This window comes from Lonchura striata, chromosome 5, assembly GCF_046129695.1.
Source record: "Lonchura striata isolate bLonStr1 chromosome 5, bLonStr1.mat, whole genome shotgun sequence".
In the NCBI taxonomy this organism is placed as follows: domain Eukaryota; kingdom Metazoa; phylum Chordata; class Aves; order Passeriformes; family Estrildidae; genus Lonchura; species Lonchura striata.
Genome location: NC_134607.1, coordinates 70,920,184 through 70,934,295, shown reverse-complemented (window position 1 = coordinate 70,934,295; position 14,112 = coordinate 70,920,184). Strand labels below are relative to the sequence as shown.

Below are 14,112 nucleotides of genomic sequence, written 5' to 3'. Positions count from 1 at the left end.
AGCCACTTCTCTGAGAAATATCAGAAAAACATCAGTCTCCCAGAGCCTGGATCTGCCTTTCCACGAGCTGGAGCTGGAGCTGAGGAGAGCTTTGATTCCTCTGCTTCCCTAACCTTCAGAAACACCCTCCAAATTCCTTTTTAGGAGTAAATAGTAAGGAATTCTAGCACATGGTGTTGTTTGCAGTGATGATCCTTGACTTGTGTTCTCCTGAACAGCCAAGTGGAATCTTGCCAGTCTTCATTAAATAATTCTTTTTTGGGTGAGTAAGGCTGAGCTCAAGTGATACCACATGCAAGCTCTAAAATTAGCCTGTGATCTGGGTTTACATGATGAGGTTTGGATGCAAACATTGGTTTGCTGATCATGGAATTGGAGGGGTTGGCTCCATCCACACTGAGCTGATGGGACTCTGGAGCTGGGAAGGGTTTGGGATTTGTCCTCAGCAGTGGTGGGACAGGCTTGGCTACATCTGGGATCATTCTTTGGCTCTGAATTTCTCACAATTAGGAGCTGGGTTTGATCTGTGCAAGGCCAAGAAGTATTTCTCTGGATATTTCTATATATAACATTTAGGTACTACAAAATATTCCACGGAGTTAAAACTGCTCCTCCTTGAGTTCTTTCTAATTAAAGCCTGCAGTTGCTAAATTCTCTTTCCTACTTTGTAGCACCATCCATGCCCCTGTTAGAAGGAATTTGTATCATTGCCATCCATGTGATTGTTTATTTTAGTATCCTGCTATTCACTAAAAACTGTCCCTTAAGCTAAAAAGTAAAGTGCATCCTAAATTTGGGTAATTCCAACATGCTGCTCCCTTTGCAGCTGCAGGAACCAGCTGTGGGAGAGGTACATTTGTGCATTAATGGTGGTGTGCTTTGGATTTTTTTTTTGGTTTTTTGAGGGGAGGGGAGTTTTATAAACAAATAGTGGTTTGGGATCATGCAAATCGGTTCATATTACTTTAAATGAAATTTTCAAACTCATTTTGTCTGCCAGAGTGGATGGGAATCCTGTCTTTATTTGATAGCTTGCTCCTCGAGATATTTGGAATTTAGGCAACCACGGCAGGTCAGATTAGAGTCTCCTGAGCTGGGAGTGGGTTTTTGGGGAATACTGTAAAAATAAGGGAAGTGTTCAGTGATACCATTTTGCCTTCAAACAAGTGGTGGTGTGGGGCTCTCCAGGGGCAGATCTTGCTTTTTATCTTTTGCTGGGCACCTCACACCTTCCTGTAGAATTATTTTTGTACCTGAATGTGCTTTTGATAACCCCAGTGTGCTCTGACAGTGACTCCCAGCTTTTCATTAGCTGTTCTTTGGGAAAGGTTTGGATTTTTTAAATTATTTTTTTTCATTGTAAACCCAATGCTAGGAAACCTGTCTGGCTGCCTCTATCCTGTAATCCATTGATGATTTCATCCTGTAAATCATTGATAATTGAGATCCAGCTCTTGCTGTTGTCCTTCTCTGGACTGAAGAGATCTGGTCCTCATGTGGTGTCCAAGGGCCTGGAGATTGTTCATCCAAAAAATTAGGATTCACAACCAAGATATTTTTTCCTGATCTTCATCCTGTTGTCTTCCTCTTCAGTCCTAGCCCAAGAAAGGCTTTAAGGATGTGCATAACTTTCCATGTGCAAATGTGGAATTGCTCAATCCTGGAATGGTTTGGGTTGGTAGGGACCTTAAAGCCCTTCCAGTTCCCTTCCCTTCCCAATTCCAAAGGTCAGAATGCTTGAAATAGATCTTTATTTGCTTTTGACAAGGCTGGGTAAGAGGTGAAATCAATGAGACGATGAGAAACATTTGCCTGGGGTTTTGGGGGTGCTGGGGTTTTTGGAGAAAGGATATAAAAATAACACAGGGAAGATTAACACTGGACTTGATTATGAGTAGCACAAAAGGTGGAGTAAGCTGTATTCCAATCTTTAAATTATTTATTTAGCATTACTCTGTAGCTTTTACATCCTCAATTGCAGAGCAGAAACCACCGTGGTTCTCTTCCAGCATTTCAGCAGAGATTCATTAGGAAAATTCTTTCTTTTACACCTTTTGGAGAAGTCACACTCCGCATCCGAGTGTAAATAAAAGCAAGAATCAACTCGGCAGTACTTGATCTTTTGCTGGCAGCACTTCCCACGCAGTGATTGTGAGGGCTCTGTGTGGGCACAGCTTGATTAGGGACCAGCATTTGTAGATATTCAGCAATCAGATCTGTGGTATTCCTCCCAAACCACGCGGAGAAGAACGGAACCATTTGGTTTGTGCCTCACGCGTTCCGTAACGCGCCTTCGCGTCATCGCCTACTGCATGTGCGAAAACAACCTTTAAAAATAGTTTGATATAAAGAGTAAATTAATGTAAAAACTAAAAATAATGGTGCAGCAATGAGGACCTTCGTTACCATATGCCCTTTTGTCTTTTTTTTCCCCTGGGTTCTGCTTTACAATTATTTTCTGTACTACAAACCCGTCCTGTGGATTCACTCGGCAGCGATGCTGCTGGGGGAGGCTGTTTGGGTGAGGTAATGGTAAAAAAAGAAGAATCCTCTCACCAGCACCTTTTTGGGTGCTGATGGAGAGCACAAGTGCCTTGCTGCTGTTTCAGAGGTGTCCTCCACACTTCAGCTTGGAGCTGCCCTTCCCTCAGGTTTTCCTGAGCTGGGCTCACGTTCCTCTTCCTCAATCCCTCCACTGTGGGCTGTCCTGTCCATCTGCTCAGCTAAATCCATCTCTGCTCAGGCTACCAACCTTTATTTTACTTTTTTTATTTTCCTCTTGGCCAAAAGAAATAGAATCTTGCCCTGACTGTGTCTGGTGAAAGCAGATTTTCCTACCCCAAATTCACATCATCCCCTTTTCATCCTGCTGCTGGCTTCCTCATCAGCGTTCTCCAGGAAAATCACACATCTTCACTTTCCCAGCCCTGCCTGTCTCATTTCTGCTTCCCTGCTATTTCCAGTTCCCTGAAGCATTTGTGACTCCACCTTTACCCCTCACTCATCCCCTTTCCAAACTGCCCAGAGCAGCTGTGGCTGCCCCTGGATCCCTGGATCCCTGTCCAAAGCCAGGCTGGACAGGGCTTGGAGCAGCCTGGGACAATGGGAGGTGTCCCTGCCATGGCAGGGGTGGCACTGGGTGAGCTTTAAGGTTCCTTCCAGCCCAAACCATGCCATGATTCCATGAAACACGTTTTGCTCTTTTTCAGAAGGAATTTCTGCTGAACACAGACAATGTTAATTGATTAAATTCCCACAAATCCTTCTGAAACCCCTCTTGGCTCTTCATAAAGCACCTGAAAACAATTCAGCTGTTACACACTTCATGAGTTGCCCACCTCGAGGGTGTGGATTGCCTCAGTTTCCTTTGTTTCACCATTTGTTTGCGTCCATTTGTTCTTCCTTATCTTCGTGTTTATTCTGAGAACGCTGAGAAAAGAAACACCTTCCTTTTTTTGTTGTTTATTTTGCATTCTGCCAGGTCTGGTCACAGCGTGGCTCCTCTCCTCCATCAGTAGGACTAAAGAAAACAGGTCAGAACATCCTCTCCAACACCCTCCTGTGCTGCTGCTCTGGAGCTCATTGGGATCACGTTCATTTGTAGGGTTTTGTTTCCAAGTGAAGACTTCCCTGGACTTCCCCAGCACGGCCCCATGCAGGGAACCACCCCCAGTTTGTGGTTTGGATGTGCTGAGCTGCTCTGTGGAGGAGGCACAGCAAGATTTGATCTTGAAGAGCTGCAGGTTGGGCTGTGCTGTGCTGCTCGGACACAGAGCATCAGTCTGGGCTGTTTAATTCAGTACAGGAGTAGGCAAGGGTTACACAAATATAATCAGCTGCCTTTGATAGGTGTCAGCACTTTAATGAGGATTTAAATTAAGCCCTGGGTACTCCTGCCCATCACATGGCACTATTTTTATCTCACGCTCTCCTTTTTTGTTGCTGTTTTTTCCCCCATATTTTATGACAATTGCCTGAAGTCCTGATCTGGGGGGGGATTATGCCAGATACCTGCACAGCTGGAAACTCATCAGCCATTCAGATTCCTTCAGTGAGAGTGTCAGTTTTAGCACGAAACTCGCAAAGCTCACCGTGGTGATTTCAAATTTCCTCTTTAGTAGACATTTTGTTTGAATGCCATGAAGGGGCTCCTCTCCCCAAGCCCCCAGGAGCACAATAAGCTATGCTCTTTGAGAGAGCCCAGATGAGTACAAAGTTCCCTTCATTAAATTTTCTTTTCATGCTTTAGCATAGAATATTTCTTTTTAAGACTGCCTCTCTCCCTTGTTTCCTTTTGTGTTTTCATCCTATTACCTTTATGAGGTTGTGATGCATCAGCTCTCTGGAAAAGGTGGGTGCATGGCTCCCTCGGAGGTTTATTCCAGCACTGAAAGATTATTCTGGCATGGGAGGTGCTTCAGGAGCAGCTTCAGGAGAAGGGAAAGCAGATCAAGGAATTGCAAACTTAATAAAACCACGCTGTTCCTCGCGTGCCATGTGGCTGCTGCTCATATTGACTTGTGCTGAGAAAAGCGTTGGGGATTTTGGGTGTGTTGGTTCTGTTCAGGGGTTCTGGAGTTGCACTGGAGCTGGAGGATCTGTCAGCATTCCCTGGCATTCCTGCTGCACTCCCATGGTTTGTGGTTTTCCTTCAGTTTGGTTGTGAAATCCCTGAGCAATTAATTAATTAATTATAGTGTAGGACACAATCTTTTTTATTTTACAGGAGCAGATCGTGATAGGACAAGGGGCAAGAGATTGAAACTGAAAGAGGGGGGATTTAGATGGGATATTGGGAAGAAATTCCTGGTTGTGGGGGGTGGATTGGGGTTTGGAAGGTTTCCCTGTCCAAGGCAGGGGTGGCACTGGATGGGCTTTCAGGTGAGATAGAGTGAAATTAATAAAGGTAATAAAAAATATCAAAAATTCTCATCAAAACTACGCATGTCCATTAACAAGCAATAAATCCCAACATGCATCCACAACACTATAAATAAACATACCCATTCCCTACAAATCTTTATTATAAAATTATAAGGTTTAATTTTTCATCCATGTTTCCTAGCTCCCTTCCAACCCAAACCACTCCATGACACTCTGGTGACACTTTTCCTGCCACATGTCCCAAAATACAGATCACTCTCAGGACATGGGACAGTTCAGGGAAGGGACCTCCTGCTCGAAGGATCTCCTGGCCCTGCCTGGGACTAGACCAGGTTGCTTTATCTACTGAGGCATTTAAAACCTCCACATTTTCCCAGTAGATTCCATGTAATTGCTGGGTTTGCAGTATTTATGTTTTCTTATGATCTTTTCCCTCAGTCAAACACCACAGACCCTTAAAAATGTCTCTAAAATGACCTTTATTCATGGACCCACAGAATGATTTGGGTTGGAAGGGACCTTAAAGCCCATCCAGTGCCACCCCTGCCATGGCAGGGACACCTCCCACTGTCCCAGGGTGCTCCAGCCCCATCCAACCTGTCCTTGGACACTTCCAGGGATCCAGGGGCTGCCACAGCTGCTCTGGGAATTCCATCCCAGCCAGGAATTCCTTCCCAATATCCCATTTACGTATTAAATGATGTAATCATAGTTGCTTCAGGAGATTCTCTGTTAGGGAGATATTTCATTCTCCTTTGGAGGAGTTTCCTTGCTGTTGTTTCTGACCATCCATCTGGACTCCTGTGAGTCCAGAAATCAATGGGAAACCCTTTGGAGGGGTTCCCATAATGCACATTGGAACCTCCCTTCCCAACAGGAGATCCTGCAGCCTGTGGTTTATGACCCTCTAATGCCAGGCAGTAATTTCATTTAGTGCTTTTCCAAAAGTGCCAACAGAGCATTAGAGGAGTGGAACAAGCACAGCTGATCAATACAGAGACAGTGCTCACCTTCAGATTAATCCAAGAAATGGACTTGGTTGGCTTGAAGGAAGTGGCCTTGTTCTCACAAGGACAGAGCTGAGAGCAGGTTTTCAAAAATCCCCCCTGAATGAGGGGAGAAAAGTCAGACTGTGAAAATAAGTCACTGAGGGGCAGGAGATGATGTGTCTCACAGGGCTCCCATAGGGTTGGCAATGTACAGCATCCTTTGGAACATTCAAATAAGGAATAATACCTGGATTTTGGTCACAGGTGGCATGACTCTGGGAAAAAAACCACAAAATTCAAAAGCTCTGTATCAGTGTTAGGGAGTTCCCCCATTGAAATGGCTTTATATACATTGACAGAATTTATGCAGTGATGCTAGAGCAGCCCATTCCTTTCTCTCTTCACCTGTATAGTAGAGTTCACTTTAAAATCACTTGTGAATAAAGGCACAGCAAGGTTTACTGTGGGTATTTTTAGTTAATTCAGGCTCTCTTGTATTGATTTATCGATCCACACCAGGGGTTTGGGCATTTTAATCGAGCTCTGGTTTAGCTGGACCTAAATCATCACTGCTGGGAGATGTCTACAGAGAACATCCCTGCTGTTTCTGTGTTCCCTGTCCCAGTCCAGACCTTACCACCCTCCCTCCATGTGCAGCAGTTTGTGGTTGGACATTTTGATGCCTGACATGCCTTTGAAGCACGTGCTGATCTCAGCAGAGCGGGGATTAAGGGAAAATCCTCCCCCATAAGAATCTGCAGAAGTTTGAACTTGGAGATCATAAAAGTGTGAAAGCACCTGGGACTGCATTTAAATTCTGGTTTAGATTTCACAGGTTCAGGGTAATGAGTGAAAGGAGGAAGAGATGTTTTATATTAGGTACATACTGTAAAATCAAGGTGACTTAAAATAAAGTCTCTTTATTTTAGCACGACGTCTTCAGTGGTTGTCAAGCAATCAATTCCCCACAGGAGCAGCGTCTGTGCTTCGTGTTTCATTTCCCTGATGGAGGAAATCTGCCTTGGCCAATCAGCAAAATGAGAATCAAAATCACAGAGTGGATTGGGTTGGGAGGGACCTTGAGGATCACCCAGTTACAAACCCATTTCCATGGGCAGGGACTCCTTCCACTGTCCCAGGGTGCTCCAAGCTCTGTCCAACCCTTGGACACTTCCAGGGATGAGGATGATGCCTTGAGAAGGCTGAGCTGGAGCAGAGGCTGGGCTGAGCTAAAGAATAAATCAGGGATTTATTAAAGGATCTCCTCCATGGATCCACCTTGGGCAGCACCAGAGCCCAGCCAGGGCTGCACCCAAATGAACCAAAACGGTCCCAAAATGAACCCAAATGAACCAAAATGGTCCCAAAATGAACCAAAATGGCCCCAAAATTCATGAGCGCTCCCGGGGGCTCTCCCTGGGATCAGTTCTGCTCCATTGGCACCTTGGAGTTCATTCCCAATTCCAGCTCCAGCCCATCAGTCCCACCCTGCTTGTTTTTCTCTCTCCAGCCCACGGTGTTTGTGCTCCTGGGCTGAGGTTTGGATCATTTGTCCTTGGTGCCCAGCTGGAGCAGGAATTGTTTTGTGTCCCTGCTCTGTGCACAGAGCTCACCATCCCATCATGTGAAGCCCAGACCCATACACCAAAGCAGCTCAGAATGTGAAAAATATAAAAACTAAAACCTGAGGCATCAGTGCAGCCCTGAGCAATCAGTGCCAGGACCTCACCACCCTCACAGGGAGGAATTCTTTCACCTGGAAGTGTCCCAGGCCAGGTTGGACAGGGCTTGGAGCACCCTGGGATAGTGGAAGGTGTCCCTGCCCAGGGCAAGGGGTGGAACTGGATGTGCTTTGTCCCTTCCAACCCAAACCAAATCAATAATAATAATAACAATAATAATAAAATAATTCAAGTTTTTTGTCTTTCCTGAGATGTTTTTAGAAGGAAACCCTGAAGCTGTTCTCTGTTCCCACAGGAGATACGAGTCCCACCCCATCTGTGGGGAGCTGCAGGATAAAATCCTCCAGTGCTACCGGGAACATGCCCAGGAGACCCTGAGCTGCTCTGCCCTGGCCAGCCAGTACCTGCACTGTGTCAATCATGCCAAACAGGTGAGCTGGACCTATTCTCACTGAAAAATGATGGAATGATGAGCAGAGGAATTTTCAATTAGTCTTTCCTCCATGCCTGAGCATTTCCCGATGCGCGTGTTCTCTGTGGAGACCACTCGGAGTTGATTTAAATGCTCAGGTTTCCATCTCTTCCCCTGGGAAGCTGTTGTTTAGTGTAGCAGCTCTTGCTGTTGGCAGATGTTTCCTGTTATCTACAGTTTTAGCAGTAAAACAAGGGGATTCAAATACCTGGTAGTCTTTGCCATAAATATGAGAAACTTATGGATGTCTCAAATTACATTGGTGACCACTTGGAATTCTTGATTTCTTCTGTCATGTGTTATGCAGGGCTCTAAAAGTGCCCCTTACCTGCTCTTGCCCTCCTCTCTTCCAGTTTTGTAGGGTATGGATGTCACTGCCAGTTAAAATTTTTATGCTTTAATGGTGCAGCATGAAGGAAAATGACAGTGATACGTAAATCATTAAATTAAAAGAAGCTACAATTTCTCAATTTCACTCTTTTCAAGTGCAGAAATGCATATATTGACCTCAATTGTGCTCTTAAACAAACCAGGAGATGTGTTGCTCACAGCTCACATGCAGGATGTGTAAGAAGTGCTTAGATCAGTCCGTTGATCTTTATTTCTGCCCAAATCTGTGAGTTAATATTTGAGCACGTGAGGACACCCATCTTTATGTGATAGTGGAGACCTGGCGAGCACGGCTGCTGTTTGATCATGGTAATCACCTTCCCTGAGCTTAACTCTGCCTGGGCAGAAAATCCCTGAGACTTTGCCTCTGATCCTTCCCCGTGACCTTTTGCTTTAAAATGCTGCAGCCTTGAGCTGGTATTCCCAAAGATCTGCTGGAATTAACACTGCTCGTTGTTCCTCAGTCACTGAGAGCTCCCTGTCCCTTCCAATTCACTTCCCTTATTGTTTTTAGATATTGTTTATTATTATATTTTTTATGGTTCTTTACGTTGTGCCATCCTTAGAAGTGTCCAAGGCCAGCTTGGAGCACCCTGACATGGTGGGAGGTGTCCCTGCTGTGGCTGGGGTGGCACTGGATGGGCTTTAAGGTCCCTTCCAACCCAAACCCTTCTGTGATTCCATTTCTCCTCCAATCTCCTTTTTTAGAAAAATGATTTTTTTCCTAGTTTTTATCCAGTGAATAAGTTAAGAATCACAGCATCATTAAGGTTATTAAGCCCATCCAGTCCAGTTGTTCCCCAGCACTGCCAAGGCCACCACTGACCCTGTCCCCAAGTGCCACATCCCCAGGGCTTTGGAATCCCCCCAGGAATGGGGACTCCAGCCCTGCCCTGGCTGGACAAGCCTTTGAGTGAAGAAATCCTCCACAATATCCAACCTAAACCCCCCTGGTGCAACTTGAGGCTGTTTCCTCTTCTTCTGTCACTTGTAGCCCTGTTTTGGTTTATTCTCTAGTGGATTTCCCCATGGACCTGCAGCATCTGCAGCACTAATTTACTGTATGTATAATTTTTTTTATTATTTTTTTGAAGTAACCATAAAAAAAAAAGAAGGATTAATTACTTAGACATGTTTAAGCTCTAACTCGAGTTTGTATCTGATAGGAATTTCTTCAGAAGACTCTGATGGGGATGAATTAATTCATGTTCAGAAGGTGCAGGAAAAGCAAATTGCATAAATATGAGCATTAGGTTTTTGAACCCTTTTAAACACCTTTTTTTCTGTTGAAGATCTTCATCCAAGCCTGTCAAGTAGTTAAAAGTGTTTCCTAAATGTTCCTTATTCTGTTTCACACATGCTTCAAGATGAGAATTCAGAGAGGTTTCTCTCATGATAACAGAGAAGGAGAAGCCTTTTATGATGGAAATATTTGCAAGCAGGAGCAATTGTTTTTCATAATGAACTCCAGCCCATCCTCCAGGTGCTGCAGCTGTAATTGTAATTATTTTTACTCACTGTTTGCCCACAAGTCCAGACATTTACTTCAAAATAATTCCTAAATGCTGCTATAAAATCACTTCAAAATTACCTTCCCTGTGCGCTTGGTTGGGAGCCAGAGGAGGGGGATAAATGGCAGATTCAGAAATGAAAAAGTTAACTGACACTGGCTACAAGAAACAAAGGAAGAAGAAAATTTGCTAGAGGGAATAGAGCAAGATATTGAAAAGCAAATAAGTGAACTAATCCGATTTCCTGGCGGTGAGTCTGGGCACTTGTGCTCGGGCTGAGCACACTCTGTGCTTTTCATAAATTGAATTTATTGACTCCTCTTTCTTTCCTATCTTGCTTATAATTATCTCCCCCTCTCTTCTGTGTGCTCCTTATTTCTCATGCTGTCTGTAATCTCATGTCTCTATCTGTCCTTTTCTCCCCTCTTTAGAAAAGCCCAGAGAGTTGTTAATTCAGAGGGGTTTGACACGTTGTTGTATCTTCCCTTGAAATCTCTTCCCAAAGTCATGAGAAGCTGGGGAGATAAATTAAACTCTTTTATTAATGTTTGCATGTTATTATAATGATAATGCCAGTAATGGAGAGGAAAACTTAACCTAATGGAGCCATTAAGGAGAAGATATTTGGATTGTGTCTAGCATTTATTTATGCTGAAGTAACTCCAGCCAGACATCCGTGGCTTTTTAATCCTTTTTCCTAGTTTTTTAGCCATGGATATGGACAATAGCTGTTAAAATGTACATTTTAGGGGTGTTTTTCTCAATTTTTTCCCCTCCTGGGTTACAAGAAGTTCTGATTCTTACATAAAAACACAACTAGTGTATGGTTTAACAAATCTGTGCAATAATTTCCTGTTAAACCATTGAATTCCAGAAGGATTCAGGCCTCTGCAGGCAGGTGAGTTTTAAGAAATTTAAAATAACAATACCAGCAGCTGCTGGTGCCTGACAGCTTGGCTGCAAAATGTTATCCTTCAGTCTTGAAACCACTATTTTCATTTGTTGGACCAAGTGGGTCCTTAATTATGCATTCTAAATAGAATAAAACCAGGATTTTAGCCTCATCCTCCAGTATTTTTACTTGATACCAATTTCTAGTCTAAGAGAAAAATACATGGGATTTGTGTATCTGGAAACACTGAATTGAAATGGAACAAAAAGACTTCATCATTTAACACTGCCCTCATTGAAGAAGTTTATTAAGAACCAGCTTCCCTCCATGGGGTTATGTTAAAAAAAAAAATAAATATATGTTTTTTAAATGCATTAATTTTAAAATGCAAGAAAAAACACTAAAAAACACCAAAATATAGATAAAATCAAAGCAAGGCTTGGAACACCTGTTTGTCTGAAGGTGAAATTTTGTGGGCAGAAATACGGATATGATGAACAAATATTTGCAATTGATTTCCTTAGGACAGTGAACAAAAGTAGCCCATTTCTTCTCATATCCCTTGGGGATTTCCTCTGTTAACCTGTGCAGTGTTAAATGGACATAAATTAATATTCAGCCCAGAGATGGCGTGGACTGAGTCTGTAATTCCTGTGCAAAAAGGAGTTTTCAGGTAGAGGAGCCTTCCTGAGCTTTCCAGAAGTCTCCATGGGGTGCCATGGATTGGAGGTTTTGGTAGTGGATGAAATTTCCCCAGATTTTTGTTTGCAAATGCACCCAAGGAGCACAAAACTGACTCTTTTTATTCCATCAGCCTCTTCTCCTCTGTGGATTCTGGAGGATTTTGTGGGCACAAGCACAGGCACCACCTGTTTGTGTGGATGCCTTGGAGAGTTTTCAAGCCAGAATTGTTATGGTTGGAAAATACCTCCAGGATCATGGAGTCCAAGCATTCCCAGCACTGCCAAGGCCACCACTGACCATGTCCCCAAGTGCCACATCCACATTTTGAAGGGCTTTAAATTCCTCCAGGAAGGGGGACTCCACCCCTGCCCCGTGCCCAGCTGTGCCAGGCTGGACAGTCCTTTTGGGAAAGACATTTTTCCTAAAATCCAGTCTCTAAGTGCAGCTCTTAACCCTTGCAGGAACTGGAAAAACACAGTTTACCAAGTTATTTTTAGGGATAATATGAGATTTTGGTTGAAGCCAAACCTGACATGGTTTTAATTCCCTTTATTGTCAATTTTCCCTAATTTCCATGACTGTGACAATGCAGTTCAGACTTCCAAGCTCTGTAGTGTTGCTCAAACACCTGAATCAGCTGTTTGGATGTCACCTGTAAGATTTTAAGGTTTAAATTTGGGTTTGTTCCTGACATAAAGCCTCAGAATTATCAAATCCCTTCTTGCCATTTCTTGCAAGGAGACTCATAATTAGTCCTTACTTGTTTGATGGGTTTTGTAGGCAAGAAGAATGGTTTGGGTTGGAAGGGGCCTTAAAGATCATCTCATTCCACCCCTGCCATGGGCAGGGACACCTTCCATTATCCCAGGTTACTCCAAGCCCTGTCCAACCTGGCCTGGAACATTTCCAGGGACAGAAAACCTGGTCTAGTGAAAATAATTAAATTATTTTTAAGGTCCTTTCCAACCCAAACCATTTCATGGTCTGTGGTTCTGTAATGAAGCCCAAGATGAGTGCAACATGTTCAGAGTGTTGGGGTTTTGATTCTGACTCAGACCCCAGGAATGGACCAGGCAAGGGATACTCAGTGTTGGATGTTTTCAGGATGTTTTTCCTCAAGAGTTTGCTGGGAATGGGATTTTTCTTATTATAAGGTCAGGTGTTTTAATTTCCTTTAATAGCCACAGCACTAAAGCCGTGATAGCATGAGGGAAGGTGAAAATGGATCATTAGTGAGACTATGAGGGAAGGTTTAGGTTGGATATTAGGAAAAAAATTTTCACTAAAAGAATAATAAAATACTGGAATTGTCTTCCTAGGGAGGTGGTAGAATCACGATGTCTGGTTGTGTTTAAAAAAAGACTGGACTTGGCACTTGGTGCCAAGTTGTGGTGTTAGGGCTTGATGATCTTAGAGGTCTTTTCCAACCTCATTATTCTGGGATTCTGGGATTCTTCAGGCCTCCAAACCACTGCCTTGTTGAGTCCTCAAACTGCTTCATTCTGCTGCTGTGACTTGTCTCTGGCATGATGTGTTTGTTTATCAACAACGTTTCTTGTGGTGCATTTTTATTTTTAAAAAATTGCAGCTCCTAGGAAGGAATTGAAGCCAAACTTCAGAATAACTTGAAGTTACTGAAATATGTGTTTCTCCCTCTCTCCTCCCTCCCCTCTGATCGTTTTTGCAGCAGAGAATGCTTGGGAGAGGAGGATAAAGGCATTGTCCGTATCAAGCACAGGACCATCAACTAATTTCAGCAGAAGACCTTTATTTTTTTTTTTCTCCCCAAGAGTGACCCAGCAGCCCATTTGCAGGGCAGCCCAATAAAGAGAAGGAGTGGAGGGGCCATTTGAAGGGCAGCATCCTCACGGCTCAATCAGCCTGAGCGCTGGGAAAGCGAGACCTGGATCTTGTTCCGCCCGAGTCGCCCGTCCGAGGCCGCTGCTCCGCATCCAAGCCCACTTACGGTGATTGAAGGAAGGCAAAGAAAAGAGCCTTTCCCTGACCTCAGAGAGGGGAAGTATCCTTCAAATGCTGCTGTTTCAGTGGAGAATCTCCTCAGAAATGTCTCTCTCTCAGAGGCAGGGGGTGTATCCCTTGCAGCGCCGGTACGCGGCCGTTCCTTGGGAGCAGCCCCTGGTCCCGATGTCAGAGTTCTCCTCTCAGTGTAGAATTGTAAATTGTGCTTTAATTTATTTCCCAAATGACATGGCTTGATGAAGTCTCTCTCTGCAGGCCTTCTGCTGGAATGATGTTTGTGACCTAAGGCTTAGGGTGCTCCATGGCCTTTATTTCCATGGGATGGTTCTGTTGTGCTCCTTGCTCGTATCAAGTCCTGACAAAAATGCCTCGCTCTGTACCAACAATAAATCTATTTTATGCACAAGATTGATGCTGCAGTCTGTCTCCCTTCCCACTCCTCGGGGCTGGATGGTGTTCCCTCTGCTGTGTCAATCATGCTTTCCCAGCAGATGTTGTTGCTGAAGCTTTCAAGCACAGACTTTCATGCACAACCAGCCCTGGTGTCAGGAACGGGGCTTGGATTGAGCTGTTTTCAGTCACAGCCACCTAAAAGGATGCCACGTGATGGGAGTGTTGTGATTTATCC

At 44.1% G+C, this 14,112-nt stretch overlaps 1 protein-coding gene across 4 annotated transcripts in view; it reads left to right on the top strand.

Annotated features, from left to right (window-relative positions):
- Positions 1 to 13,890, top strand: part of CHCHD3 (coiled-coil-helix-coiled-coil-helix domain containing 3) — a 131,257-nt gene extending 117,367 nt beyond the window's left edge. For all 4 annotated transcript variants that reach the window (XM_077783708.1, XM_021530916.2, XM_021530917.2 and 1 more), the window contains 2 exons: positions 7,851 to 7,986; positions 13,192 to 13,890. In XM_077783708.1, the coding sequence (XP_077639834.1) occupies positions 7,851 to 7,986; positions 13,192 to 13,218 (163 nt within the window). In that variant the 3' untranslated portion in view covers positions 13,219 to 13,890. The remainder of the gene's footprint in view (positions 1 to 7,850; positions 7,987 to 13,191) is intronic.
- Positions 13,891 to 14,112: the final 222 nt, after the last annotated feature.